The sequence below is a fragment of the Colletotrichum karsti genome (assembly GCF_011947395.1).
Source record: "Colletotrichum karsti strain CkLH20 chromosome Unknown Scaffold45, whole genome shotgun sequence".
Classification (NCBI taxonomy): Eukaryota; Fungi; Ascomycota; class Sordariomycetes; order Glomerellales; family Glomerellaceae; genus Colletotrichum; species Colletotrichum karsti.
In genome coordinates, this window is record NW_024065945.1 from 395,924 (window position 1) to 422,848 (window position 26,925).

Genomic DNA, 26,925 nt, shown 5'->3' on the forward strand with positions numbered 1-26,925 from the left:
CTCGACTTCGACAAAGAAAACTCCCGCTGCGCTCGTTTGACCCGACATTTCTTGATGATTGCCGCCAGCCGGTCTTCCTAATTACTCGCCCGTTATCGCAAACCCCCTGATTCCCGGCGTCACCGAGGCCACGCCACCAACGATGCCGTCGGATCGCGACCACCGGTACGAGTCCGTACCACCAATCCCGTCCTACGATGAAGCCCTCGCTGTGGGCGGCCCTGCCAACCCAGACGACTGGAACCCTCCGCGCTCTCCGCTAGACGGCCGCTCGCAAACAGAAACCGAATCGCAGTCCCTGTTGCACAGGAATGGTGTCGCAACATCCTCCCGCCGCCCGGGAGGCTACAGGCCGCCCACGGTCGAGACGGACGACGAGGATAGCTCGTGGAGTGACGACGATGGCGACGAGACGGCCTACGTGCGCAGGGAGATGCAGGAGTTGGAGATGGGCGACCCGGACGACAGATCGCGCTCCTCAATATGGGGGAAGAGGATACCGTTTTCTCTCTCCCTGTCACGCTGGAAATGGTCTTGGCGATGGAGGCTGCCAAGTATACCACGTCCGACGATCCGACTACCCTCTGCTTCCAACGATAACAACGACGGTAACGATGCGAACGCGACGACGTCATCGAGGAGATTACGGGACGCATTGCCGAACTGGGATAAGGACAAGGCGCGGGCGGCCCTGATAGTATTCATACGAGTCTCTGCAATCTTTCTCGTCATGGGCATTCTGTATGCCCTTTTCATGAGCGATCTCTTTACGAGCATGGCGAGGCGCATGAACGGCGGCTTGCGCTTCAACCCCGAAGACGTGCGCATGTACGTCCAACAAAACGTCGAGGCCCGGAGGCTACACGCTTCCGTCAGCCACTACACCAAATACGCCCACATGGCAGGAACCGAGGGCGACTACGCGTTGGCTATGGATGTCGAGTCCATGTTCACTAGGGCTGGGCTGGATTACGTCAACATTGACGAGTACTACGTATACATGAACTACCCCAAGGCCGGCGGGCGAGCGGTCGAGATACTGGGCGACGACGGCAAGGCGAAATGGACCGCAAAGCTGGAGGAGGAGGAAGTCGGAGGAGAGGCCGCCGGCCACCAGACGCTGGTCTTCCACGGCCTGTCCAAGTCGGGAGACGTCAAGGGGCCCCTCATCTACGCCAACTACGGCGCGAGATCGGACTTCAAGAAGCTGGCCGACAGCGGAATCGACACCAAGGGCGCGATTGCGCTAGTCCGATACTACGGCCCGCAGGCGAACCTGGCGTTGAAGGTCAAGGCGGCAGAGGAAGCCGGGTTTGCGGGGTGCATCGTCTACAGCGACCCGGCGGATGACGGCTTCAGGCTGGGAGATGTTGCGCCGAACGGTCGCTTCATGCCTGCTGACGGTGTCCAGAGAGGATCCGTCGCTTTGTCCAACTGGATTATCGGCGACCCCCTGACGCCAGGGTGGGAGAGCAAGAAGAACCTTCCGCGCATGAAGCCCGAAGAGAGCGCCGGTCTAAATAAGATTCCGAGTTTGCCACTGGCATGGCGCGACGCCCAGATTCTTCTGCAGCACATCAAGGGTTTTGGCGAACAGGTGCCGAAGGACTGGGCCGGAGGTGTTCCTGATATTGCTGAGTGGTGGACCGGAAACCTCTCTTCCCCCATTGTCCGCCTCAAGAACGACAACGACGTCGTCGAGCAGCAGAAGATCTGGAACGTCTACGGAAAGATCGAGGGTATCGAGCAGGACTCCAAGTCCATCATCATCGGAAACCACCGCGATGCGTGGGCGTTTGGCGCAACCGAGCCTCACTCCGGTACGGCGGTCCTCATCGAGATGGCGCGCATTTTCGGGTCCCTCGTCGCAAAGGGCTGGCGCCCCCTGCGAAGCATCGAGTTCATGTCTTGGGACGCGGAAGAGTACAACATGGTTGGCTCCACCGAGTTCGTCGAGCACAACGACGAAAGCCTCCGGAAGAACGCTTTTGCCTACGTCAATCTCGACGCCGCCGTCGCAGGCACCGATTTCCACGCCGCAGGATCCCCCGTTTTCAAGCAGTCCGTTCTCCGCGTCTTGGACCGCGTCTTCGACGCAAACCTGAATAACACCCTCCGCAACCTCTGGGAGCAGCGCGAGGCGGACCTCGAAGAGCTCGGCATGGACAGCGACTACGTCCCCTTCCAAAACATCGTCGGCACGAGCTCCCTCGACCTCGGATTCAGGGGCGCCCGCTTCCCCAAGTCTTCGAGCTACGACAACTACGAATGGGTCCAGCGCATCGGCGACCCGGAGTTCTCCTACCACGCCATGATGGGCCAGGTCGTCGGCCTCCTCATCCTCGAGCTCGCCGACAAGCCCGTTCTGCCGTTTGACATGGTCGGCTACGGCGACCGCATCGAGCGCTACGTCAACGACCTCGCCAACTTCTGCGACCGCAAAAAGGTCGACAAGTCCAAGTTCTCCATCGACCCGCTCAAGAAGATCGTCGACCCCATCAAGATCGGCCTCAAGGCCTTCGCCATGTGGGAGATGTCCTGGGAGACCATCGTCATGGGCGGCGGCGGCTGGGAGTCGAGCCACATGGGCGACCTCCGCGTCGAGTTCAACTCGCACATGGCCGACTTCGAGACGGCGCTACTAGACCTCGACCAAGGCGGCGGCGTAAGTTGTCCTCCTTTTTTTTTTTTTGCAAAATCACATTAACGTACACACACTGACAAACCTGCAACAGATCCCCAACCGCTCCCAGTTCAAACACGTCATCTACGGCCCCCAGGCCTGGTCCGGCAACAGCCCCGTCACCTTCCCCGCCATCCGCGACGCCGTCGACGCCGGCGACTGGGACCTCGCCAACAGGCTCGTCGAGAAGACGGCCCGCGTCATGTCCAACGCGACGACGATGCTCCAGGCGTGGGAGAAGGAGTCCAAGGAGAAGGACAGCTGATCCTCTTCCCCTTCCCCTGTTTTCCCTTTCCCGTACCGATTTCGTCTTTCTCAAGTACTTGTCTTACTTAACCCACTTCCTCTCTCCCTACGCATTTTTTTCGTTTTGTGTAAAGAAAAAGGGAGGACGTTCCTCGAACGGAATCCTCCTCACCACCACCACTACCGAACCTCGTCAGAAGAGGGAAGAGTCACTGCTTTTTTTCTTGTGTTTTTTTATAAGGTACGAAAAAAAAAGGCCGGACGAAGCTTAACGTCCTGGCTTTTTTTGTTGGCATTGCAAGGAGTTTCGGAGGGACTTTTTTGAAGATCCATTGCGCGTCTTGTTTTCTTCTTCTTTTTTTTCTTCCGACGTGGTTTGGGAGTTTCGTTGAGTGTGTTAGGTAGTTGAAATATCTACTGCCGCGAACTGCGCGTTGAAACGTTGACGTGGCTGTCCATGACTGATTGGGTTGATTCTGTGACTTGAAGATAGGTGAGATATAAGATCTGGTCGATGTGAACTTCCATACTTGACGCGACTGCGGATTGAGTGTGTATGATGTGTTTCGTCGGATGTGCGGTGGGGAGGCGACCGTCTGGGAGACAGGCGGCTGAAGGTGGGTTCACCGAAGAGTCACGACAGAAAGCTTCAAGGCACTGACTGTATGGGCAACGAAGACACGGATCGATCGCTTCAATGGGGCAACACACGAGATATGTACAACTAAAGGCTACGGCTTTTGCTTTTCCCCCCACCACGGTTGCGGTCCAACAACAAACACTTCCTGCTCACCTTGGAACTTGATTGCATGCGCTTATCGTATGAACACGTTCTTTCTTCTGGACGCTGTTTTACTCCAAGATTCATCATCATGTCCCTCTCCTGCTTCTGCTACTGCCGTTGCTGATTACCACCACCACCACCACCTCTCCTCCTCCTCCTGACTCCGATAACAATTTCCCTCCTCCTCATGCCTCGCGGCTTTCAAATGTTAGAAATGAGGTTGCCTTGCGTAGGGCTGACGGGTCAGTAGGTGGGGCCGTCTCATTTCGGGTAAAGGACGAGACCCTCGTATTGCCGGCTCTTCATGCTCTCGAGGATGTGGTAGAAGTGGCGCTTGCTGTTCTCGACGGAGGCCGAGTCCTGCTGGTTGCCGGCCAGGTTGGAGTGGATGAGCTCGATGAGACCGTTGAGGTATTTGGTGGTGACCTGGGCGGGTGTCAGGTCACGGCGGGCAATCGGGTTAGCAGCGGAGGGTTGACTTACCGACTCGTTTTGCTGGTCAAAGTAGTAGATGTATCGGTCAAGGATCTCGACGAAGAGCTCAATGGAGGTGGCGGTTTCCATGCAGGAGTCGGCGACGCGGAGGGCCCTCTGGAGGCATTCGAGGACTCTCTTACCGTCTCGGTATAGCTGCGACATGTCAGTCCTTGTCGGGAGGTATGGGGTCATGGGTCACTTACGCCAGTCTCGTCTGTTTCGCCGTTGGCGGCCATGGGAGTAGCCCACCACAGGTGACTAGCCAGGTAAACCGCGCGGCACTGATCAGGCTTCCGCAGGAGCTTGCTGCCGTGCTGAGCACACTTGGTGATGAGCGTGTCGTAGTTCTCCTTGCCAAAGTTCCGTGTCTGGTGCAACGCTGTGGCGATGACGCAAACCGCCTGGAACTGCGCCTTAGAATCGGTGATGGCCTCCTCGTATACCGTAAACGCCTGAGCGAAGAACTCGTATGCGACCTCTTCGAAGCCGGTCATGTCGGCTGTCTGGCCGGAAGCGCAGAAGAGGCGAAGGGCCAGCTCTGCCGCGCCGGCGCCGTTGACACGGGTGTAGAGAGTGCTCAGAGCAGAATGCATGAACTTAAACAGTGCATTGCTTTGGGTCTCCCAGTTGTCCTCGTAGTGCTCGCGCAGTTTGAAGCGTCGCGCCAACTTCATGCAGGCTGTGATGAGCGGAGGCGTCGTTGTGCGGATTCTGTCGTTGCCTTCGGAGTAGGCCTTCCGGGTCATCTGCAGCAGGCGGAACTGCGTGTCGTTATCCTCGCCGTCGATGAGATGGACAATTCTGGCCAGCCAGCCCTGCTCCTCCATCGTCTCGTCGGTCTCGACATTACGTCGCTGCGCGACACCTGGGTAGTTCGATGGTGGCTGGGAGCCCTCCTTAATGAGCACCTTCAACACCTCCAAAACATTCTCCAACTGGTTGGGAGTCGAGATCCTCGTCTGGTCGCGGAGCAGGGTCCTAGCCACCTCACCAGCGACGGCTCTGCGAGTGGGATATGACTGTGATTGGAAAAGAGGAACGTAAGTGGGAAGGGAGAGAGCGGTGAAGATGGAAAGGTAACGGTTGAGGGGAGCCTGAAGCAAGGCCAGAAGGCTCTGCTGCGCCTGTGGAGAGTGCAGGTCGGCGTTGTTGGCATTCTCCCTGACTTTGTGTGTTGCGTACTCGAGGATCTGGTTCACAAAGTCTAGCCTCCCGGGGTAGATGTTGAGAGCCAGATTTGTCAGAGAACAAAGCAGAGCTATTGTGTCTTGAACAGGCAAATGCTGTGCCTCGACGAGGTTCTTGACTTGGCTGAAGAAGATTTCGTAGAGCTGAACATGATCCGGGATGCCCTTCTCTGCTGATGCTCCTTCTCCGTTGACAGCTGTAGCTTCGGTATCCGCGACGGACGGGGCCGGCTCCGGTGGTGGAAGATCTTCGGCAGCTCGAGCCTCGTTTTCGCTTGTTTGGGGATTGGCTGCGCCATTCGTGTCGAGCTCCTCAAGCTTTCGGGGCTCGTCGCCAGATTCGGATGGAAGCGCTGTGCTAGCGGCGACAGATTGGGTGTCGTTCTTGAGGCTTGTCTTCTCGAGCAGTTTCGCCAGCGCCTCTTCCTCCACCTTGGCTCTGTCATCCTCCGTGCCGTCCTTGGATTCACGCTCGGCATAATCTGAGAGGCGGTCCATCAAGCCAATGACGATTGCCTTGACGTTGACATGAGGGTTGAGACGTGACACGGCGCCGAGGAATTGGTCGAGAGTGTGGAGGTGGAAGTCGTCGGGGAAGACCTGTGTGATGACCTCGAGGAGATACTCTTGGGCTAAGACATCGCGACACTGGACAACCTGCTCCAGGAGAGGGGCCAGGATGCCAGACTTGTATGTCTCCAGGTCCACCAGCTGACTGAGTCGCACAATGTTGCTTCCCACCAGCAGCTGCAGTTCTTTTCTTTCTCTTGTCCGCTGTTCGCGTTCGCGGGAATGGCCCTGGTGCTGCAGACGAACCCAGAGCTTGTTCATCTCGACGAAATTGGTGAGGACGAAGTTGATCGAGTCGGACAGGTTTCCCTCGGGCCCATCGCCTTCTCCCAAAGGTAGGTAGTCTCTGGCTTGGCCAGACAGATAGTAGCGAAGGAAGAGACCGCGGATGGGATGTTGTACACCTCTGCTCATGTCCATCATATCCTTCATCAGCTCCTTGACCGGTGCGTCGGGGATGGACATGTACGCAGTGCCGACGGTGATCATGAGGTACATGCGCGGGATGATGTTGCCGGCGTATTGGACGAGCTCGTACAGGTCGGCCAGGTGGTTGACGGGGTGGTTCTCGCGGAGGTGGACTGAGAGGTATCGCAAGGCATCGAAGACTGCCATGTAGAGCTCGTAGTACTGCTTCGGACCCAGGCTGCTCGTACGCAATTCGGAAACCAGAGTAGAGCTGCGCAAAGAGAATCAAATGGTCAGTCCGGTCGATTGGAGCTTATCGCGACGGCGAGGGCGAGCAGAGCTCAGGGGGAGCTCCCGGGAATCCGGAGGACGATGATGACGTACCAGCACTTGAGCGCATCCATCAGCTTGCCCGGAGTGTCTAGGCATTTCCGCATGAGAGCCGTCTGCTGGCGCACCGCGACCAGAGCATCCTCGAGGAGGCGTGCCTGGTCCTCAGGCGGCACGGGAGTCGCAGACATGTCGAGGTCGAACCGGCGGGGTAGCTATCGATCGAGGCGACGTAGGGGGTTCAGAATTGGTTCATGGGAGGAAGAAGCAAGGACGGCTCGGAGTTGGACAATGGGGGTATCGGAGCAATCGCGCGGCGTGATCGGAGCGTTGCTCGGCGCGACTGCGGATGGGAAGACGTGGAGTGTTGAGAAAGGCTGACGACGTAAGCTATATCGTGTCGTGAAGATTGGCGGTTGGCTGTTGACTACTGGTTGGCTTGGCTGGTGGAAGGCAGATGAGGTAAGGCCGGGCTGTGCAGTCGTTCAGTGGTGGTACAGGTACAATGCGAGCTCGGTGTCGCCCGGTGCCGTAGCTGCAACCTGGAAAGCACCTCAGACACTGGCTGGCGCAGAAAGGAGTGGACCTCAAGCCTGTGACTGCCAGTCTGAGCTGTTGCCAGTGGCCGGCTGGCTTTGACAGATGGCAGCTGGTGGACGTCACTTATGTAATACTGCCGCATTACATAAGACAGTGTGATGAATTGGAAGGCGGTGTCCTTTTTCCGGTGCACGTGATGCTCCTGCTGCCAAGGCGGGGCTCGCACCGGAAGTAGGAGCTGCGCTATCAAGGTCCACACGAGAAAATCCCCAACCGTACATCCTTGTCGCATCTCTTCCCAGCAGCTCCAGTTTCGTCTGCTTGCACATTCAGCAACACGGCTTCCCAGGGTCCAAGGATCTCGCCAGGAAATGGAACGCCTTTATCACATCTTTCAGGGTCCAAGGTGTCTTCATATTCGGTGGAAGAGAGTCATTGAGAACTAACATGCAAGGTATACACCACCAAATTCCGAAAATCCTCGGAATCAAACGCCAATCGTTACCCATTCACACCCAAACGGCCAGACTCCAAACCGCCAACCAGATTCGCCATTTCTCCGCATTCTCTCCAATTATTATCCCCAGTCCTCCCCGCAGTCAATGGGCTGGTTTCCACCGAGCCCCCGAAGTGGCCAAAGCACAGCCAGAAAGCGACCCCTCGATCCCTTGTTCCGACACCAACAAGCAATCTGAGAACCGAATTGCTTAGCCGTCTGGCCATCTAAGCCAAGAGTCCAGCCCTTGCGGGCAGCTGGCAGTCTTCTCGCAGATAGTCGACCAGCGCTGTGTCGATGGACGCGGAGAAGGCCGCGAACAGCAGCGTTGTCGTCGTGCTCGGCCGCCGCAGGTAGCGCATGTGCGGCACGATTTCCAGCTGCTCGAGACCTTGGATCTTCTGCAGCTCCGAAATCCATTCCATGCTCTCGTGCTTGATGAGGCTAAGCAGCCGGAAATCCGACGCCTCGAGCCGTTGCGCACCTTCCCACGCCTCTGAAGGCTTCCCGCCCTCGACAATAACCCGCAAATTCGGTATCATCTTGTCCAGCCCTCGCAAGTATTTGCACATATTGACCCAATCCAAACGGTCGCTCTCGCAGTAGTACATGGGTCCGTCTTTCCGGATCGTGATCTCTTGTATCAGAGCCCTGGACGCCGGGGTCAGATCCCGGAGGAAGGGCACGACTGCTTCGATGTCGCCGTTGAAATCGAAGCTGTGCGTGCCATACAGCACATGGCTCGTTTCGCGATGGATCTGGCGGTTGACGGCCATGATCGCCGGGTGCAGCTTCGTCTTCGTCGCCATGTGGTACGTGGTCTCGAAACACTGTCGATGAAAGGACCTCTCGATCACCCGGTATGGCGAACGCCTGTATGCGCTCAAAGAGATGCCAGAGAGCTGGTGCAACGCCTTGTTCCGGATCGCAAGTCTCTTCTGTCCCCCGTCGTCAAGAAGGTACCCGTAAATGAGCAAGCGGATTTCAGCGGGAATCCGCATCAACGGGGACTGCTCTTCGTCCATGTCGAGGTGGTGATGATCGGGTCGGGGTGTTCGAATAAGCTCAGGTGCCCTTCGATTTGGCAGAGCAATCGGAAACTTTCGCGGAAACGAGACACCACCAACAAGAAGGCACTTGAGAGGCAATTTGAAGACGAACAGAGGACGAGGGAGACCGGGAAATGCTGACCGGGCGCCGTCAGCTGGTCTTAATGCATCTTCCCCTGGCAAGCTTCCTTCCGAATTGGTGCAACACGCGTTCCGAAGAGGGATCCATCAAGGTGCCGAAGCTGATTCTTGGCTGAATGACCGGTGTCCAGCCACTACGGTACACCACCACTCACCAGCAGATCGACAAACATGAAATCAAACGGTACAGACGCCTTTCCGACCAATGGCTTGTCTCATTGCTTTTCTTGTTTGCACCCTGTTGCTGTTGCAGAGGACCAACGACTGTGCCGCATGCAACACTCGCAAGATCCCGCCCTTGGCCATGGTGATCCCTGGTCGGTGGCCCACCGGCCGACCTCCGACTCACTCCAATCTGTCATTGGAGACAAGAGACAAACAAGCACGTCCAATTCGACGCCAAAGAGCCTACCAAAAGAAGTCAATCATTCGAGCCAAAGCTCCAATAACTGAGTCACCCCGATTTGGGTTGTCGAGGGATAGCTCCACACCGAGGCTTTAGTGCACTTCTTACGGCTTACTGCTGACAAGGGAGGAATAAGCAGCCCCAAGGATCACGGCCCAGTTAGTGGCCATCGTGGACGTCCAACGGCTTGACTTATTCGCCCATAAAGGTTTAGCCATGTTCAGCCTGATCAACACGGGCGTCTTTTGATATCTACTATCTCTGCCCCGTAAGGCTCATGTCCGGAGCTCCACATGAAAGACGCGGAGAGGTGGCCGGACGCGCCTCCGCCTCCACAATCAGCCTTCAGGGTCCGACAACCTTCGGCCGTTTTCGCAAGTCAGATGACGACGGGGTCATCCTCACCTCAGCGCTTGTGTTAGCCAGAGGGTATTGTTGGCGATGAACCTTTTTGACCCAGCGCCTTGCGCTCATATTGGGCCAGGGCCGTGGTCGCGACTCCCGGGTTCTCATTGCTCAGTTCGCCAGACGAGAACCGCTCTTCTTCACAGATCAGCCGTCGAAAGCAACCACTCGACCTACTCAATCTCATTCTTCGGCAGTCATCATGGTCACACAATGTGGAACCGGGATCTCGCGCTAAAGGAGCTGAACGTTGTCCCAGAAGATGACTTCCGAGAAGCGCGACGTAGGTTGCGGTAATGGGGCATGATCTCACGTCCGATCATGTTTTTAACATAAAACCCGAAGATTATTATAAGTCGATTTTACTCCCAAGTCTTCAGTTTCAGTCAAGCCTGGAATTCTGTCATGTTTGGACACCCAGCTGTCTCTGGCCTGCGAACATCATCGAAACCGGTCGACCGGAAGAGCAAGCCCCTCATGACCCGATACTTGACTTCAATTTGCGACTAGTTTTGCCAGCCTCGTGTCTGTCTTTGATACAGCTATATTCTTTTTCAGGGACACGCCACTTTCTGAGTTGACGCAATGGCTGTTGCTACAACTGCTGACAAGGTTACCAGCCTTGAAATCCTGGCCTGGAGAAAGATTGCAAGAAGGCAGACGAACTGTTGTTCATCCGTGAGGTATTCTACACGCCTACATCAAAGCCCATTGTAATGGTTTGGCATTCTGCACAGAGCATGATGGGCGAGAATTTCTCAACACCAATCATACACCAAGCAGGACAACGAGTTTTACTCCTACGTTTGCCTTCGATCGCCACACTGCCCTGGATCACTCCTTCGTTGCGAGATGGACTAATATCAAAGGCAGGATTCTAACAGCAGCACGTGCAGAAGACACGCCAGACCAGTCAGTGACCCTGGCCAGCAGCTGCCAGAGGTAGTCAGCTACCTAGCTCTCGACGGCAGCGGCATTTAGCTGCGGGAAACAAGTCGGGATCGATTCGCTTATCTCGGGTGAGGCCCTTGGCTAAGCACTAGAAACATCTTCTTTGAACGACATGCCGGGCCCATCTGGACACACGAAGACCCAGGCATTACGACTTCGCATCAGACTCGACATGACGATCCTATAAACATGGGCTTGTTCATCTTTGTCTCTTTCGTTTCTCAATCTCAGTGCAACAATTATGCATCTCAATGTCGGTTTTACAATCATTCCATTAGGTTTATTCCTACTGTTGCGTCTGTTGCTCCGAGGCCTCGGCCCGTTCAACGAGATGCCGACTCAGCAGCTTGACTGCTTGTTACCCATCCATATGAAACTCCGGCGCTGCATAACAAAAGACACGGTATGTGCCGCACAATGATATCGACAAAAGGAACCTGCTCGGGAGATGCAACTCAGGTCATCTCAGGGGCCAACCCTCCTTCTCCCTGTATAATGGCGGGCCCGGCATGTCGCCCTCCAGCTCGACGACGTAATCCTCCGGCAGCTCTTGCGGCCTTTCCATGGTTTCCATCTCCACCACATTCGTCGAATCCAGCTGCGAAGCGTTCGGGTTGGGAGAGTGTGGCGCTACCATTGTCGCGCTGCCCGACGTCGCTGTGCCCGGAGACACAATATCCAGCGACGTTTTCCCAGAGCCGCCTGCCTTGTGCGCCGCCAACATCGGGGGCGACAACGAGTCTGGCTTGTCGACGCTGTTGCTCCGCTCCCTCCTCTTTCTCCTTCGCCAAAAGATCATGAATGCGATCAACACCAGCGCTAACGTCCCGGCCACGGACCCCACGGCGATAGCAATCGTCGTACCGAGGGAAAACCCGCCTCCGCCGCCATCCGAGTCGCCGCTACCGGACCCTTCTGATGTTGCGGTCGCCGTTGCGATAGATGGCGAGACGGTAGATACCGATCCGTCCGTACCCGTAACCACAGTCCCCGTCGCGGTCGCCGTTGCGCCGCTAATACCTCCTCCTCCTGTCGATCTCGGTCCTGTGTATGTGGCGCCCGGAACCGTCGGATCCGTTTCCAGATTACTCAAATCCGAAGCCTGCCACCTGACCTGCACCGCAAACACTGTTGCCAGGGCCGACGTAGGCTTGTTGTCGATGTCGTAGTAAGACGTCGTCGGGATTGTCGAGATGCACTTGCTATACGGATAGTCGGTGCCGGTATAACACACATGGCCGGTCGGACAGCACAGTCTCGCCGTCTCGCCCGCGATAACAGACCCTCCCAGTCTGACATTACCGTCCTTCGAAGACGCCAATGAAGTTGGGAACGAGCACCCTTCCGTGTACCCCGACGGACAGATGCCCGGGGAGTAATAACCCCACTGGTAGTCGAATACCTGCTTCCACGACGTCGGCATGCACACGACACTCGAGAGCGGCGGCGTGACAGTGTCGGTCCAGTACAGCTCCTTGCAGAAGTCTGGAGTTGTGAATACGGTCGTCAAGGGCGCGGCGCCCCGTTGCGTCGTCAGCGGATTATTCGTTGGCGTCGCCGTCGTCGCCATGATGGGTTCGTTTTATTATATCGTGCCCGCCGTGGGCAATTGTGCGCGGTGAGTAATAACAGTTGCAGGACCGACGGCTGGGCCAATGGCAAAAAAGTAAAAGTAGACAATCAGTCGTCGAGCCTCCAAGGCAACGTCGATACGTTTCGGTCTTCTCGCGACAGGACTCTCTGGCGACAAGCCCACTCAGTCCATGTCCAAATCTGCCCGGCGATCGATTCGGTGGGACGTTGGTCAGTTTCTTGGCCTTTCGATATCTGGTTATTTGCTCTGGTCCTTTCTCCCCAACACAATACCCCGAGATCCGCTCGACTTTTTCGCTCCGTCCAGACCGTTGATGAAAGAAGCTGTGGTGGGCCGCCGGTGGGAGTTCTTTCGCGGGAGATCTTCCAGTCGGTATTTCGTGAAATTTCGATCAACAATTGAAGATTCAGAGCTTCCGGCCGGAAGAGGAACTTGGAAGCAAGAGCGGATTTGCCAAAATATGGGCAACCGGCAGAAAACAGTAATAAGAAATGCACAGTCCAACTGTCCTGTCCAGAAGAGGGAGGCGAGGAAGAGGTCTGGAAGGTTTACCAATCTTCTTCTGACAGGGGACACCAAGGGTTTGGTTTGACGGACGGAGTCTTTTTTGGCCACGCGTGATGGTGGGAACTTCATCCACCTTCCCTTTGGAGGCCTGCTGGCTGGGCTGTGACCATGCCATGCCATCTTCTCTCTTCCAGTTGCCCGGGGGGCTTCTCCATCCCGCCGCCAAAAAACCACTGTGTTGCCCGCGGACTCGATCTCGGCAGCGCGAGCGACGCGAGCACGAGTCAGTATCGGGCGATCAGGGGAATGCTCCACCAAAAGGGCCGTCATAACTGTCGTAATAATGCACTGGATTCCCAGTGTTCGCAGAGGCGAAATGGTCCTAGCCGAGATAAAGAGTCGTCGGTGCCGCTAGCCGCTAGCTTCGGCCGCGCTTGCTAGCCAGCCATTCTGTATTAGTATGCAAAAGTTGTGCTGGCGATCGTTGAATACGAGAGCGTTTTCAGCGCCGTTTGCACAACTAATGACGCGCGACGGCATTCTTCAACGGCTCCGGAATGATGGGACCCTCCTACGTCAGATGGGCGATGTCATGTTCTGATGACGGCGCGGGAGATGAGCTCGAACGGGGCGGCGGTGAGAAACCGCTGCTCCTCTTGAGACAGAGAGGAAAGGAAGACTTCGCCTACTACCTGTAACGGACTGGATCACTCATCATCAGGATACCTTCGCTCGCAGGGTCCAATGTAACGTTAATCGAACGCTAACAAATTGCATTTTTTCGCAACGATGGCCCCCCTCCCCTCATCCCGGCAAATCAGGCACCGCGGCCGGACTCACCGTGACCGCAGCGGCCTGTTGTCAAGACTCAAGTTTGAATGAGATTCAATGGTGTTGAAATTCTTCATCTCTGCCACGTTGAAAGTTTCCCGGCGTGACCGACGCGGAAATTCGTTACGTGGGAGGTTGAAATGGGCTGAGTTTCTCCATTCGGAAACGAGTTGCAAAACCAACAGCTGAGCCTGCTGAGCCTGCTATGAGGCAACTTAAGGGTTTCCTATGTTCATATTCAGGCCCGTGTGTTTTGACATCGTCTTGAGGTTTCACCGGGGGCTATAAAGGTGCCGGATATCCTTTCTCTCATGACCTAGGCATGCATCTTGCGTGCGTTCCCACGACGCTGGTAGCGAAGGTCGATATGTTGGGTTTTAAGGGGGGAGTATTAGTGAGGTTTCTTATATGATATCCGTGTGACAGGCGTCTGTCGCATCGCATCGTCAGGTTTGGCGACGTGACATGAAAGGTTAAAGTGTGTAGCACACCAAGCACCACGGTTACTATAGGATTTAGGATACCCCATATCATCTCATGTTTTTTGACGCTTGACAGCTCAAAAATAACAGTTCTCGACTGCGATTGAGACGAGAGCTCCAGAACTCGAGCCTTTGACAGAGAGCATTTCGCGGTGGCGCAGCGAGGAATCCCTGGTGATGTTTTTTCCCTCTTCCCTTCACAGTTCACACAGCCCCCCCGGGCTCCGACCGAGACGGCGGGTTCGGGGCATCCCTGGTGTTCGCGACGAAAGGCAACCCGGGACGAGAGGGGTCACCTTGTCTTTGACGCGCCAATTGGAGGGATTTCGGAGGCGAGGGGACAGCCCTATCGGGCAAGGCGGTTCCTGAGACTTTTGGGGGATGTGATGAACTCGTCGCTTGGGGATTTGGGGGTTTGGAGCAAAAGGGATGATGGTCTGGCGAAGCGCAGGAGGCTGTATGATGATGAGGAGTTGGTAGTGAGAGAGGTGAGCGGCGTGGCAGGGTGATTGTCGGTCGAAATATCAAAAAATGTCAAAAAGGAACCCCCTAGGGCTGGTGAGTTGCCTCGTATGTGAATCGAACACATGATCTCCTCATTACTAGTGAGGCGCTATACCACTTAGCCAACAAGGCGATATCGAGGAAGACAATTTGATAGTTCAAGTAGCTGACGCTTGGGGAACGCCAGTCCCCGCGAGTCACCCCCCTTGCTCACAAGCGACAGAGAAAGATCTCAGTCAGCCACCAGAACACACGCTAGTGTGCTCGGAAGAGCCCCTCTACATGATTGTAACCACTCTATCTTTGCGAGAGGTCCGCACTCTTCTGAGTTAGGCCGCGATACTCCAGTTTCTCGCGTTCGGGTACAGGAACGCACACATGGCTCTAGCAGGCCAACTGATCAGGTGCTGGCAAGGGCAAAGTATCTGCACAACGCTAACATTCATTCGTTCAAGGGGGGGTCCTCATTGTAAGGCCATACGGATTGCCCGGAGTCAGTGTTGGTGAGGGGGCCTTGATAAGCGGCGTCGACCGGCCGGGCGTGTGGGGGCGGGACCGCGGACTCGGGAGCATGACGCGGCGACTTTAAAGACAGGCCCAGGGCGTTGGTAACTATGTTTTAACGTCGTCTGCTCTCTCGTCTGATGACCTGGCTGATTCGGTTGTTCTCTTGTTCTTTCTATTGACGATTATTCCGGTGCTGATTTTGGGCTTCAGTCTGTTACTTGCGAATATGATATTCGTTAGCGAATCTCACGATCACTAACAGACACAAAAAATGAGTTGGGTATGTACGATTATAATTCTTTACTCTAATTACTCTTTTCTAACCCAAAACCCCCAGAAACAAAGAAGAAACGCCAAAATGCCGGAATGTCATGCCATGCGGCTTCAATACGCCGCGTAAGGTCCGTAACGCCATCGCTTGCTGTTCTCCTCGACAAACCACCTCGCCATGAACGCCGCCTCCTCGGCCCACCGCGCGGCCTCCTCGCCGTGGACCTCGGCCGTCTTCATCATGAACCCGCCAAAGTCGAACCCGAGCACCGGCGTCTTCTCCGCCGGGTCCGCGTCCACGTCCGTGAACCGCCACTCGATGTTGTCCACGACGGGCACGACCATCCGCCACCCGCGGTGCCGCGCGTCCCGCACGCCCACCATCGCCCGGCCCGGGTTGATCACGGTGAACTGCCAGTTGGCGACCTCGCGCGAGCGCGGGTCCGCCGGGTCCCACGCGGCGCCGGTGCCCGTGTCGAGGGACTTGTAGACGGGCCGGAGGAGGGACTGGCCCTCGTAGTTGCGCGCGAGGTCGGCGGCGGCGGCGGAGCGGGGCGCCGAGAGCGAGCCCGTCTCGACGAGCAGGTCGAGGATCGTCGGCACGATCTGCTGCGTCGAGACGGCGTCGTCGACGGTCAGCGGCGGCAGCTTCGGGTGGGAGAGGACGAGCGGCACGTGATTGCTCGCGGTGTTGGGGTTGTAGTAGGAGGCGAGGATGCCGTTCTCCGGGATCGAGAGGCCGTGGTCGCCGACCAGCACGACGAGGGTCTCGTCGGCGACGCCCGTCTCGTCGAGCACGTCCAGGACCTTGCCGAGCCAGCGGTCGTCGTAGCCGATGGCGTTCAGGTAGTGCGAGAGGTCGTCCAGGCCGCGGCCGAGGGGCACGTAGGTCTCGTTCTTGGGCATGTTGTACGGGTGGTGGCTGGTGCTGGTGAGGTGGGTGAGGAAGACGCGCTCGTTGGACTTCTTGGCCGACTCGAACTCGTCCCGGATGTAGTCCAGCAGGGGCGTCTCCTGCATGCCGAAGTAGTTGACGTTGGGCAGGTCGACCTTGCCGAACTTGGCCTCATCGCTTCGCAGGTACGCGCTGTCGATCACCCTGTCCTTGGGGAACCCGATCTTCTTCATCAGAGGGCCGGCGTTGTCAAAGTCCATGATCACCGACTGCATGAACGAGGATTTCCAGTCGTACGACCCGAACGCGCGCTCGTCCTTCTCCTTCTCCTCCTTCTTGAGGGTGTTGAGGGCGCCAAAGATGTGCGGGAGACACGGCTGGTAGATGTGGTGCAGGTACTCGAGGTTGAAGTCGGCGATGAGTGGCGTGACGCCGCACAGAGTGCCCGTCATGCTCTTGAGAGTGTAAGTGGAAGTCGTGTAGGCGTCGTTGAAGTTGAGACCGCCCCGGCTCTTCTCCTTCTTGTTCTTGGGGCCGAAACCGTCGTCGTGATCACCTGTGAGGAACTTGGCGACCGGGGTTAGTGTCCTGAGCCGCTCCAAGACCTCCTCGGGCAGACCTTCGTGGCCCCAGCTTTCCTTCAGACGTTCCTCGTTGATCTGGTTGTGTTTGAGCGGGAAGACGTCTTTTCGTGTGCTTTCGAGCACGATGGTCACGACGTGTCGGATGGGCACATCCTTGAGCTTCTTCCGAAGCTCGGGAAGCAACTGGGCCTCCAAGTTGGAGATCTTTAAGGGGTCGGCGCTCGCGTTGTAGTGTGGCTTGTTAGTGTACCAGTCCTCAAAGCCCTGGATCGGGTCCTTGGGCAACCAAGAGAACGGCATCGGGTCTGCGAGCGCGGTTCGGTTGTCCCATTCGCGGCCGATCCCGGAGCCGAAAACAGGGAGAAGTCCCGACAAGTTTGGTGACGAGTTCTTAAAGTCGATGAAGGGGAGCAGAGTCGTGGTCCACGACATGAACGTCAACGAGCCGTCGTGGGGTCGAAGGCTGCACATAACAACTTGCGCACCGAGTCCGACCCCGGCCGCCGTATAAGCCGCCAGCCAAAACATCCACATCCAAGGCCACCTCTTGACGCCCTCTAGGCCGTTGGAAAAGTCGAAGCCTCTCGGCGTTCGAGATCCTCCCTCCTTGGTGCCCTGCTCGACGTCATGTTGAGGAACCTCGGCATACGTCGCCCAATGGGGTTGGGGGCCGCAAGCGCGGCGACGTGCCGCAAAAAGGAACGGCCAAGAAACTATATCCGCCGCCAAGCCAACGGCGACGAACAAGAAATCCTTCAGAGCCCAGGCCACGAGGCTCATAACCCCAAAGACGACGGCCAACGTGAAGAGCCCCGTCAGCAACAGAGCACGCCCGGCGGCGTCACCCGCGAGGCCGATGTTGGACCAGTGGATCTCCGAGCCGGAGGTCGCGAAGAAGCAGATGCCGACGATGTTCAGGCCGATCACGAAGCCGATGAAGCACCAACTGGCGATGCCCGCCACGCGGCGCCAGAACCCCAGGCCCTCGCTGCTACGGCCGGGAGAGAGCCATCCTCCGAGCAGCAGTCGCAGGATGATCAACAAGACAAAGTCTTGTGCGAAGAACGAGTAGCCCCAGTTCACAAGGTGGACCGTCGGCAGAGCGGACATGTGGCTCTTGATGTGGATGAATTTGGCGCCCAGGACGGCGAGCGCCGCCAGGCTGAAGACGAAGCGTTGGTTGGAGAAGCGAGAGGCCGCGCCCATCAACAACCGTTTGAATCCCAGCAGCGGCGAGGCGAGGGCCGATGTGAGATTTCCCTGCCCATGGCGAAGCGAGGAATGGCCAAGTCGGAGGTCATTGTGCATGCTGGAAGTGGAAGGCGGTAGTATTGGTCGTCCGGGGGGCCTCTCGCGCATGTAACCGTAACAAAGGAGGGTGAGAGGGAGGGGAGAGGAGAGGAGGTGGTAGATCAGAGAGCGAAGTCGCGGCGAGTCCTGTTCATGTCTTCCCTTTCCCGGACGGTTTGGAGGAGGGGATTATTGATGTGAAGCGAGGAAACAAGATTCGAGATCGCGGGCGGGACGTGACGCAAAGAAGAAACGTGGAAAAACGCAAGGCCAAAACCAAGCAAGAGGTAGGGAAAAAAGGAGATCGAGGAGCCCCGGTCGAGGCAAGGCAAGCTTATGCTTATGTGCCCGACCCATGGAGCTGCCCGTTTGCCTGCCTGCGTTCCCATCGGGGAGGTTTCCCGGCTGACATGGACCCCATGGTCAAATCTCGGCTGTGGGAAGCCTTGGAAGAATTGCCCGACTTCGCGGGCAGCCGTGTAACGGACACAGCCAGTGAGAAAGCGGTCGCGCAATCTGCGAATTGGCAAAAGGGATGGGCAGAACAATAGCAGAATCCGAAAGAGCAAAACGATCCTTCCCCCACCCCGTAGCCACGATTCCAATGTGTGTGGTACATACAACTTCTCGTTGCATTGTCTGCAAAGGCGGGCCATGGACCTGGCAACTTTGCCGTCTTAGCGTTTGCCTGGTAAGCGAAGTTGGTTGTTCGTCCTGGAAGAAGCCCACCGCAGGCACCGAGTTAGGAATACGAGCAGACGACTCAAGCGGCGCGGTGCCAGGGATTCCCAGGATTATCCCTATGTCAGACGGCAACCCAGGCCAATGACGGGTAGCCGTTTGGATGCGCGATGTGCGTGCTACATACTCTGTACCGCGTAGGAGAGGGCAGAAAAACCGCAGAATCGGGGCGCAGCTGAAGGGAAGAAAGCTGCCTACAGACCCAGAAGAGGGGATAGGGGACCAATCACGTCTCCGAGTAACGTAACGGCGCGTCGTAGATGAACAGCTGGAGAAATTTCGCCGTGGTGTGTATCAAGTTGTGGCTGTCTCCTTGTTAGGAAACCCGCCCGAAACAAGCTTCTCGACTGGGATCCAGAAAAACGACCCCATGTTCATCCATGTCGGTGTCCAATTTTGTGTGTAAGAGGCCCGGTTTTGGACACGCTCTGAGAGATTGGAGCCCGCGGAATGCGGAGAACGGCGCCGGAGCGGTCTGTTTTCCATGTTGAAATCGTCGAACGCGTGGGAGCCGGCGGGCAGAGAAAGAAAGATAATCGGAAAAGGGAATACCGCGTATTACTGTACTGCCTCGCTCAGCTCAGCTCGGGTTCAGCTCAGCTCACTGTCTGCAGGACAGGAATGTCGAAATACTACGCGGCTGAGCCGTCCGTCCCATGTCACTTGACCGATTCCCTCTCGAGGCATTCTCGCTTCTCCATCACTTCTATGTGCCCGGGCGACGAATCAGACCAAGTCAAACGGCCAATTCCCCAATTATGTATGTCATTCTTAATGTAAGCCCCCGCCGCCCCAAATGCCGCCATGCCCCCCTTCAATCATCAACGGGGGGGACCCAGTCGCTTCCATGAATTTGTTTGTGTTACAGCTACAGACCGGTCGCCTTGGAGTCGCACGATGGCTGCTTGCGTCTCGTCTCGTCCAAAAGGCGCCTTGGAGGAATCATACTTGAGATGCCAACACCCCGATCGTCTGAATCAGTTGGGCTGATCTCGCGGTCGCGTGCCCCCTCCGCCCATTTTCATCTGAACCGACACGCTGGGCGCAGGAGCACGGCGACTAGATCCATCGCGCGTTCCGCGGCTGTCAACGGCGGTGTCGGGCGGAAGCTAAGAATTCCCAGCTTGGCGCGGAGGTGGACACCGTAGGATTCGAGGAATGAAATCCATGGAACAGCGCAGCCTCGTGATCAACATTGAAGCCTTGAGATGGAAGCACTTTGGAGAGGATGGGGACCCTCAGAGAAAACTTATTATTGATGATCAGCGCCTTGCCGGATCATCACATGAAGCAAACTTGTGGCCCTAGGCTTTACTCGTGAAAATTGGGGTCGTTTGAAACGCACGCGACTAAGGACACAGCATGAATTGCCGATTCGAATCGCATTGCCGTCTGGTTTCGTGAAACTTGTCAGGCTATCTTTAGAACTATCTGCTGAGTCGAACGTGTCAAAGTGCCGCATAATGTTTCCCTCTTCATGAATCTTCAACGTCCCCCAGATTCTGCGTCGTCAACTGCCTCTAGTGTTTAGTGGAGGTGGGCTTGGCGGACTTTGAAGTCTTGGATGTCCCGCCGACCGTGACACCCGTCGCGCTGCACGGGAAGTCGAGCTTGTCGACCGAGGCGATGTTCTTGCATATGTACTCGGACGTGCCCTTGGTCCCCACGAGCCTGGTGCCCGTGGCGGTGATGTCCTCGCAGACGTCGCTGCAGACCATCGAGACCACCTCGGAGGCCTTGCCCCCCGTGCCGGCCACGTTGACGTAGTGGACGTCGGCGATGCGGACGCCGGACGGGTGCTGGGCGCAGGCGTCGGCGCTGGTCATGTAGCACTGGTCGATGACGACGGGGAGGTCGACGTTCTTCATGACGAAGTCCTCGAAGGTGATGTTCTGCACCAGGCCGGTGCCGCCGCCCTTGGTGGACGTCGCCGAGGCGCTGCCGCCCCAGGCCTTGATGCGGGCGCCGTTGGAGGCGTTGACCATCGTCACGTTCTTGGTGTGGACGTTCTTGACGATGTCGACCTGGCCGGCGTACTGGCCCAGGGAGCCGACCGAGATGCCGTGGGAGCCTTGGCAGTAGCTGCGGGACGGACGAGTCAGGATGCCGCGGTTCGGACGGGGGGGTGGTCGAGGTGTCGACTTACAGGTTCTGGACGAGAATGTCGGTGGAGTTGGGCTTGAAGGAGACGCAGTCGTCGCCGTTGATGATGGTGCAGTCTGTGATGGTGACCTGCGAGCTGCGGTAGGTGTCCCAGCTGATCGGGTTAGTCTCACATCTCCCGGGCGAACATCCAAACTTACCCGTCTGGTCGGGTGTTAGCTGAGGTTCTCACATGATGGCATGGACGAGACGTACCGGTATTCTGTGCTTGCTTCCCGCTGGTCTGGACCGAGTTCATGTTGACGTGGCTGTACGTCACGTTGGTGCAGCCATCAACCAGGTTATGCCAGAACGGGCTCTTGTTCATGTTGATGTGCTCGATGAGGACATTCTTCGCATTCAGAAGAGTCAACATGATCGGGCCAGTCTTGCCGGCCGAGTACCACGCTGGACTCCTTTAGCATGCACCCATCATTGATTGACAGTGAAAAAGGACGACTTACCGTCGCCGCCACCGTTGTAGCTACCACCGCCGTAGATCTGGAACAGCTGTCAGTGACCATCGCGTCAACTGTGTATATCTCTGGACCTACGTGAATGTTGCTGCCGCCAATGGCCCAGGCCGTGTAAGCATCTTGGTAGCCAAGCTGGATGGAGTTCTTCTGCCAGTAGTTGAGATCCGTGCTCAGGCTGATCGTCCCGGAAAGCTGTATGGCGATGTTGGACAGCGCGTCCGTCTTGAGGACGGATCCGATCGTGTAAGTATTGTCAAGAACGACCTGCAAAGTGAATATGACGTCAGCCACTCATGTCCGTTAAATGTCAGATGTCCGTGATGCCACGCACAGTCCCGCCGTTGTTGCACTGCTTCAAGGCAGCCAGGATCGCAGGAGAGTCGTCCGAAGCCCCTCCTGTTCGATGGTCAGTCTGATATTTCCAATAGAAAACAAGAAGATTTTTAAGGTTACCAACCGGCAACTTGACAGGTCAGACCTGCAGCGGAGCTGACGAGGGAGAGCACGGAGATGACGGAGATCAGAGTCTTGGCAGCCATTGTGAAGATCTGGAGTAGGATCTCAGCTCGAACCGCCCTAGTGCCCACGTTGCTTACCCCGGATGCCAAGACATGTCGACGTCTATCATTTTATACAAATCGTTTACCAGCCCAGACAAAGCCCGCAAGGCCTGGACAGTTCATCTCATGATGTGTGTTTCTCGACGGAAGATTTCAATTTCGAGAAACGCCGTGTAGTTGTTTTCCCGTCCAATCGAGAACCGCCCGTGAGCAACTGGTCTATTGCGAGGAGAGCCGACTCGAACTCTAATGCCCTCCGAGAATCAGCTTCGAGAACCCCCTTGCCGACAGTGAATGGTGGGAAATTGTTTATCGATCGACGGGTCCTTGCGCCCGTGGTTCCATCCGTCAGGGGTATTGGGCGGTTTCTGGCCCGGATAGATTGACTGCCTGCATCCGAGGTAACCGCTTCCATGCAGTTATCTAGCCGGCTTCCGAGCGGCCTGAGTCGTGGTGCCGGGTACCGAACATATCAGCATCATGAGTACCCGTAGTCTTGAAGGAAATAATTGTCTTAATTTCACATTGCTTGCCCTGTTGTCGAATCGATGGTTATTCAAGCTAGCAATTTCCAACACCTAGAGTCCTAGACTAGGTGCTGGTTATTCCCAACAGCTTCCATCTTACAAAGGCTAAGAACGTGATTTCATTAAGCATGCAGCTTATCGAAGCTCAAGCGACAGGTATCACCATCGTTTTTTTGCCATTGCTGATGACGTACCCTCTTCATCGTCACAGGAGTCGTCGCTTCCAGTATCGCCAGGCTCACTCCTGCGATCGTTGTTTCAACTTCAAGCTACTTCTACCCGAGTGCCATGGAAATTCAACCACAGGAGAGAACCAATGGTAGAGCCAAAGCATCACAATAGAATGCCCGTTAAGCAGAGGTCGTAATCCAGAGTGCCGTTACTATCAAGCGTCTCAAATAACACGGACGTAGTTGCCCCATCAAGCACTCCACGATCTTGGGTTGGGGCACTTCGTTGACGAGGAAGAATGGAAGAGAAAAGAAGACGTATTCTCAATGGTGTACGATCCGTCCACGACCAAGGCTGACTACTTGGTAGTCCCATCCGATTCCACTAGGCACTTTCAATACTCCTGCTCATACAACTACTGGCCATCTTCAATCGTCGTCGATGTTATGGCATACTCCAAGTTGCACTTCTAATGAAAATGCTTAAATATCAGCTCTCAATTCTTCGTTCTTCATCATGATTATCTACTTAACAGGATGCATGCTCTCGTCAAATACTTCATACGTATATGTCGTGCGTTTTCCCTGACTTCCTTCATCTCATGCATCTAGAACCATGATGACACCGAGGCAACACGTCTATGAGAGGCTCAAGCTGTACTTGCCGACAGGAAATGAGAACACTTCGAAAGTCCGTCAATCGAACGTATATTGATTGTTCTGCGCAATAGGCTTTCATACTTCCATGGAATGCCGTACTCAACTGAAGCTGAATCAAACAATGCGACTATTTCAGACCTGAACATTCCTTGCGAGATGAAATTGCTCGTTAAGTAGTTAAGAGACATGAAGGCAGTGGCACTAACCATGGCGACTTGAGAATTGCTGAAGGTGACCTTCATGACAAGGAAGCCTGTGGAAGAAAACGGACGCTCAACTCTTCATATAGCAGTTCAACATCTCATTAAAGTAAATTGCTCTCAAACTCATTAACCCATGCTTTTAGTCGGCATGACAAGCTGAAAGTGATGATTTTGAAGTCAAAAAGTCGGACAGACCGTTTTCTGATGAGCAGTTCTTAGGGTACGCAATCTACCATCAACCTTGGAAGGATGCTGAACGATCACTATCCGATATATTCAAGACCATTGATGGCGATGCCGTTGCAGTAGTCAGCTCAACATAACGGCTATTGTTCGTGAAAGTGGATATTGAAGCCATCTCAGCTCTATTTTCTCTCTTCAGCTTTTCGTGTCAGCTTTATCCGATAAGCGGCTTGCGTCTGAATCCATCGCGCCAGACTCAAAAACACTCTGTCCAGGCAACGTTGCCGTTTTGAGCGCCATGGGCCCGCCATCCAGGCTCCAAGACCACTAGACTTCCTCGTTCCGACATCCCCTGCTCCAACCAGCACCCCCTATTGGACATGTTCTACAGGGCTGCGCAGGCAGAAATGAGCCCATGGTTCCTTTTTGAACCAACGGCACCAACAAGTGTCTTGGACTTTGGGAAATGAGCCGTTATAAAATAGTCTCAATTTTTTCTTCATCCCTTTTTTCATCTGGATCTTTTCACCGTTTTGCCAGCCAGCCGTGACATTCGCAATTGAATACCTTAGGTCAATATGCCGTGGCGTGCTACGACTAACAACCCTGAAGGGGTTGACATGGTCAACCCCAACTACAATCACCCGCAGCTCGTGTTAGTGAGTAAGTGAGCCAAAGGCGGCGACGACGACCTCCTCTTACCACGTACCATTTCTCACGCCTCTTCCAGACGATGATAGCCCCTTGCCCAGCTACACCGCCACTGGTTTCTCTCTGCTCTTCATCGGGGGCAAGCTGTTCAGCGGCAAGGACTTCACGCAACCACGCAGCTTCGAAGATGACGAAAAGGGCCTCTTCTTCTCGCCGTACACGGAGTGGGCGCCCGAGCCGTACAACAACTCGCAGAGCCGCTTCGACAACGCCATGTTCCGAATCATCAGCTCCGTCGGCGGCATGGGCAACCTGTTCAACGACTTCAGCTCCCCGGGGACCAAGTGCGACCGCGACCTGCACCACACGAAGACCCGGCTGCTGAACGGCCTGCCTCCCATGTCGATGACGCGATGGCGCCAAAGGGGCCTCGACGAGCCCGCCAACTTCGAGCGCGCGTGTCAGCACCTGTGCCAGGTCGTCGACGCCTTCGAGTACCTCAACCTCCCGCACAGCCACTACCGCCGGCTGAAGACGCACAACGAGGTCTGGGAGGCGTGCAGCAACTTCCAGAACGCGCTGAACGAGTACCGCAGGAGGCGTTTCCGCGGTCCCGTGTCGGTCACGGCGCTGTGGGAGGAGTACATGGTGGACTACCTGCAGACGGTCGCCGCCAGGGCGCATTCGTGGACGCTTGCGCGGATAGACGAGTTGAGAGAGGTGCAGCTTGAGCGGTTGAGCAGGACGACGGGCGCCACGGACGGATCGCTGCCCTCGCCGGAGCAGATGGAGATTCTGGACCGGATACACGATCTCACGGGGCTCACGAACCAGGCCGACACCAAGATCATGCTGCACACGTCCGGTTTTCGTCTGCAGACCCTCACCTCGGCGGTTGCGAGGATAAAGGAGGACTGGAACGGGTATGCCGGCGAGCAGCCGATGACGAGTTTCCCGTCCGACATGCGCCTCCGGTCCAAGATCTACGGCATGCGATGCAAGTTCCTCAGCCACCAGCACATCATGAACCGGCTCCGCAGCGGCACGCGACCCGGGGAGCCTTCGGATCCGGCGAGCCTGGGGGAACAGTGCCGGTCGCAGGTTAGCCAGTACAAGCAGGCGAGATCGGAACTGCGGGGGCCGCCGCCTCAACTTGGGGACGAGCCGTGGGTCGCGCAGGTCAGGCTCATGTTGACGATGGCGAATCGTCCGGTGAGGATTTGGGGATTCGTCGGGTACAGGATCTGCTATGAGCATTCTGACGAGGAGTGGAAGAGCTTCTTGGATAAGTTCAGGAAGAGCGTTACGGTTTGGGGCGAGGGGGTGGATGGTGCGCAGAGCTTGAAGCCGATGTGCAAGGTGCGGTGGCTCGATGGCCGGGAGCATGGCATCCCGGAGGGCGACGTCGAGGCGGCGAAGCAGTGAGTTACCCGTCCCAATCTTGTCATGAGTGCTTGCTGACGTTCACAGGCATTACAAGGATTACATCAAGACGCCGGCATGCGAGGGTTTCGTCCCCATGGCAGAGCAGATCTTCTTGGTCGCCGACAAGGCGTCTATCGAGTCGCACATCAACCCTGTCGAGGACAACGCCGAGCCGGTGATCCCTCGCGGTGACCTCGGGAGCTTCATATTGACCGCGAGAGCACCCTTCCCAGAAGACGACGTAAGAGGCCAGAGAAGGGGTGGGCAAGATGGCCAGGATGAGTTTGACGGCACTCTCAGAGTCCTCGGCTCGGTGTTGTTTGACGACTTCTTTGCGCTGCAGACACGCCATGCGGTCCGGCTGCAGGAGCTCGCGAGGATGGCAAAGGTTCACCCGCGGCAGGTCTACGTCGGGCCCAGCGTGCCGATGGAAAGAGAAGGCTGGCGCGACTCGGGAACGTGGGCTCTGACGGTGTTGAAGTCTTTCGAGAAGTGGCGAGGAAGTTGAGACTGCCTGGTGTTGATGAGCGCGTCCCTGAAGTCGACGTATGTAGCGTAATGTCTGATGTCTGAATAGAACAATGAAGTGCTTGTATGCTCTCTTATTGTTTGTTGCAGCAAAACAGAAGATTCGATGAGTGTTTCTCCCTGGGCCGGCTGGTCTCACCGCAACTTACTATGGCCGGTTCGATAGCCATCGGATGCACAGCATATGATAGACAGTTACGGCAGTAACAATAGTACTCCCTATCCCCGAGCTGGCAATCCGTATTCTGTCATCCCGTCCTTCTTAGTACACCTTAAGCTCACATAGATGCGACGTCAACTCATAACTCGCATAGTTGAAAATGCCGATGCAGTATCGATCGAGTGTCTCTAATCGAACTTGACAATGTGCAGATAAACATACAATCTAGTTTGTGAATATCGGATAATGTTTACCAACCCTAGAAGACTGCGCATTCTCTCAGCGAGTGCATTTGCGGGTGAAGATCGTGACGTCAGAAAGCAGTCATCTCAGCCGAGGCGTGCCTGCGGTAACATCATGAT

At 56.1% G+C, this 26,925-nt stretch overlaps 7 protein-coding genes across 7 annotated transcripts; 2 read left to right on the forward strand and 5 right to left on the reverse strand.

The window, feature by feature from the left end:
* Positions 1 to 106: 106 nt before the first annotated feature.
* On the forward strand, positions 107 to 2,948 carry CkaCkLH20_11136 (glutamate carboxypeptidase; the record flags this gene model as incomplete). Its single annotated transcript, XM_038893850.1, has 2 exons — positions 107 to 2,665; positions 2,736 to 2,948. The coding sequence occupies 2 exons, from the start codon at positions 107 to 109 to the stop codon at positions 2,946 to 2,948; spliced, it is 2,772 nt and encodes a 923-aa protein (XP_038740950.1).
* A 1,026-nt stretch (positions 2,949 to 3,974) lies between these two features.
* Positions 3,975 to 6,876, reverse strand: CkaCkLH20_11137 (vacuolar sorting protein 35; the record flags this gene model as incomplete). Its single annotated transcript, XM_038893851.1, has 4 exons — positions 3,975 to 4,139; positions 4,197 to 4,343; positions 4,394 to 6,626; positions 6,740 to 6,876. 4 exons carry the CDS (start codon positions 6,874 to 6,876, stop codon positions 3,975 to 3,977), a joined length of 2,682 nt encoding a protein of 893 aa, XP_038740951.1.
* Positions 6,877 to 7,948: 1,072 nt separating this feature from the next.
* Positions 7,949 to 8,746, reverse strand: CkaCkLH20_11138 (uncharacterized protein; the record flags this gene model as incomplete). The annotated part of the gene is made up of 1 exon (XM_038893852.1): positions 7,949 to 8,746. The coding sequence occupies one exon, from the start codon at positions 8,744 to 8,746 to the stop codon at positions 7,949 to 7,951; it is 798 nt and encodes a 265-aa protein (XP_038740952.1).
* A 2,387-nt stretch (positions 8,747 to 11,133) lies between these two features.
* On the reverse strand, positions 11,134 to 12,243 carry CkaCkLH20_11139 (uncharacterized protein; the record flags this gene model as incomplete). Its single annotated transcript, XM_038893853.1, has 1 exon — positions 11,134 to 12,243. One exon carries the CDS (start codon positions 12,241 to 12,243, stop codon positions 11,134 to 11,136), a length of 1,110 nt encoding a protein of 369 aa, XP_038740953.1.
* A 3,239-nt stretch (positions 12,244 to 15,482) lies between these two features.
* On the reverse strand, positions 15,483 to 18,155 carry CkaCkLH20_11140 (sulfatase; the record flags this gene model as incomplete). Its single annotated transcript, XM_038893854.1, has 1 exon — positions 15,483 to 18,155. The coding sequence occupies one exon, from the start codon at positions 18,153 to 18,155 to the stop codon at positions 15,483 to 15,485; it is 2,673 nt and encodes an 890-aa protein (XP_038740954.1).
* A 2,243-nt stretch (positions 18,156 to 20,398) lies between these two features.
* On the reverse strand, positions 20,399 to 22,035 carry CkaCkLH20_11141 (glycoside hydrolase family 28 protein; the record flags this gene model as incomplete). Its single annotated transcript, XM_038893855.1, has 8 exons — positions 20,399 to 20,960; positions 21,025 to 21,135; positions 21,182 to 21,185; positions 21,237 to 21,428; positions 21,485 to 21,521; positions 21,575 to 21,760; positions 21,828 to 21,892; positions 21,954 to 22,035. The coding sequence occupies 8 exons, from the start codon at positions 22,033 to 22,035 to the stop codon at positions 20,399 to 20,401; spliced, it is 1,239 nt and encodes a 412-aa protein (XP_038740955.1).
* Positions 22,036 to 24,377: 2,342 nt separating this feature from the next.
* Positions 24,378 to 26,383, forward strand: CkaCkLH20_11142 (uncharacterized protein; the record flags this gene model as incomplete). The annotated part of the gene is made up of 3 exons (XM_038893856.1): positions 24,378 to 24,462; positions 24,530 to 25,871; positions 25,921 to 26,383. 3 exons carry the CDS (start codon positions 24,378 to 24,380, stop codon positions 26,381 to 26,383), a joined length of 1,890 nt encoding a protein of 629 aa, XP_038740956.1.
* Between the last annotated feature and the right edge of the window lie 542 nt (positions 26,384 to 26,925).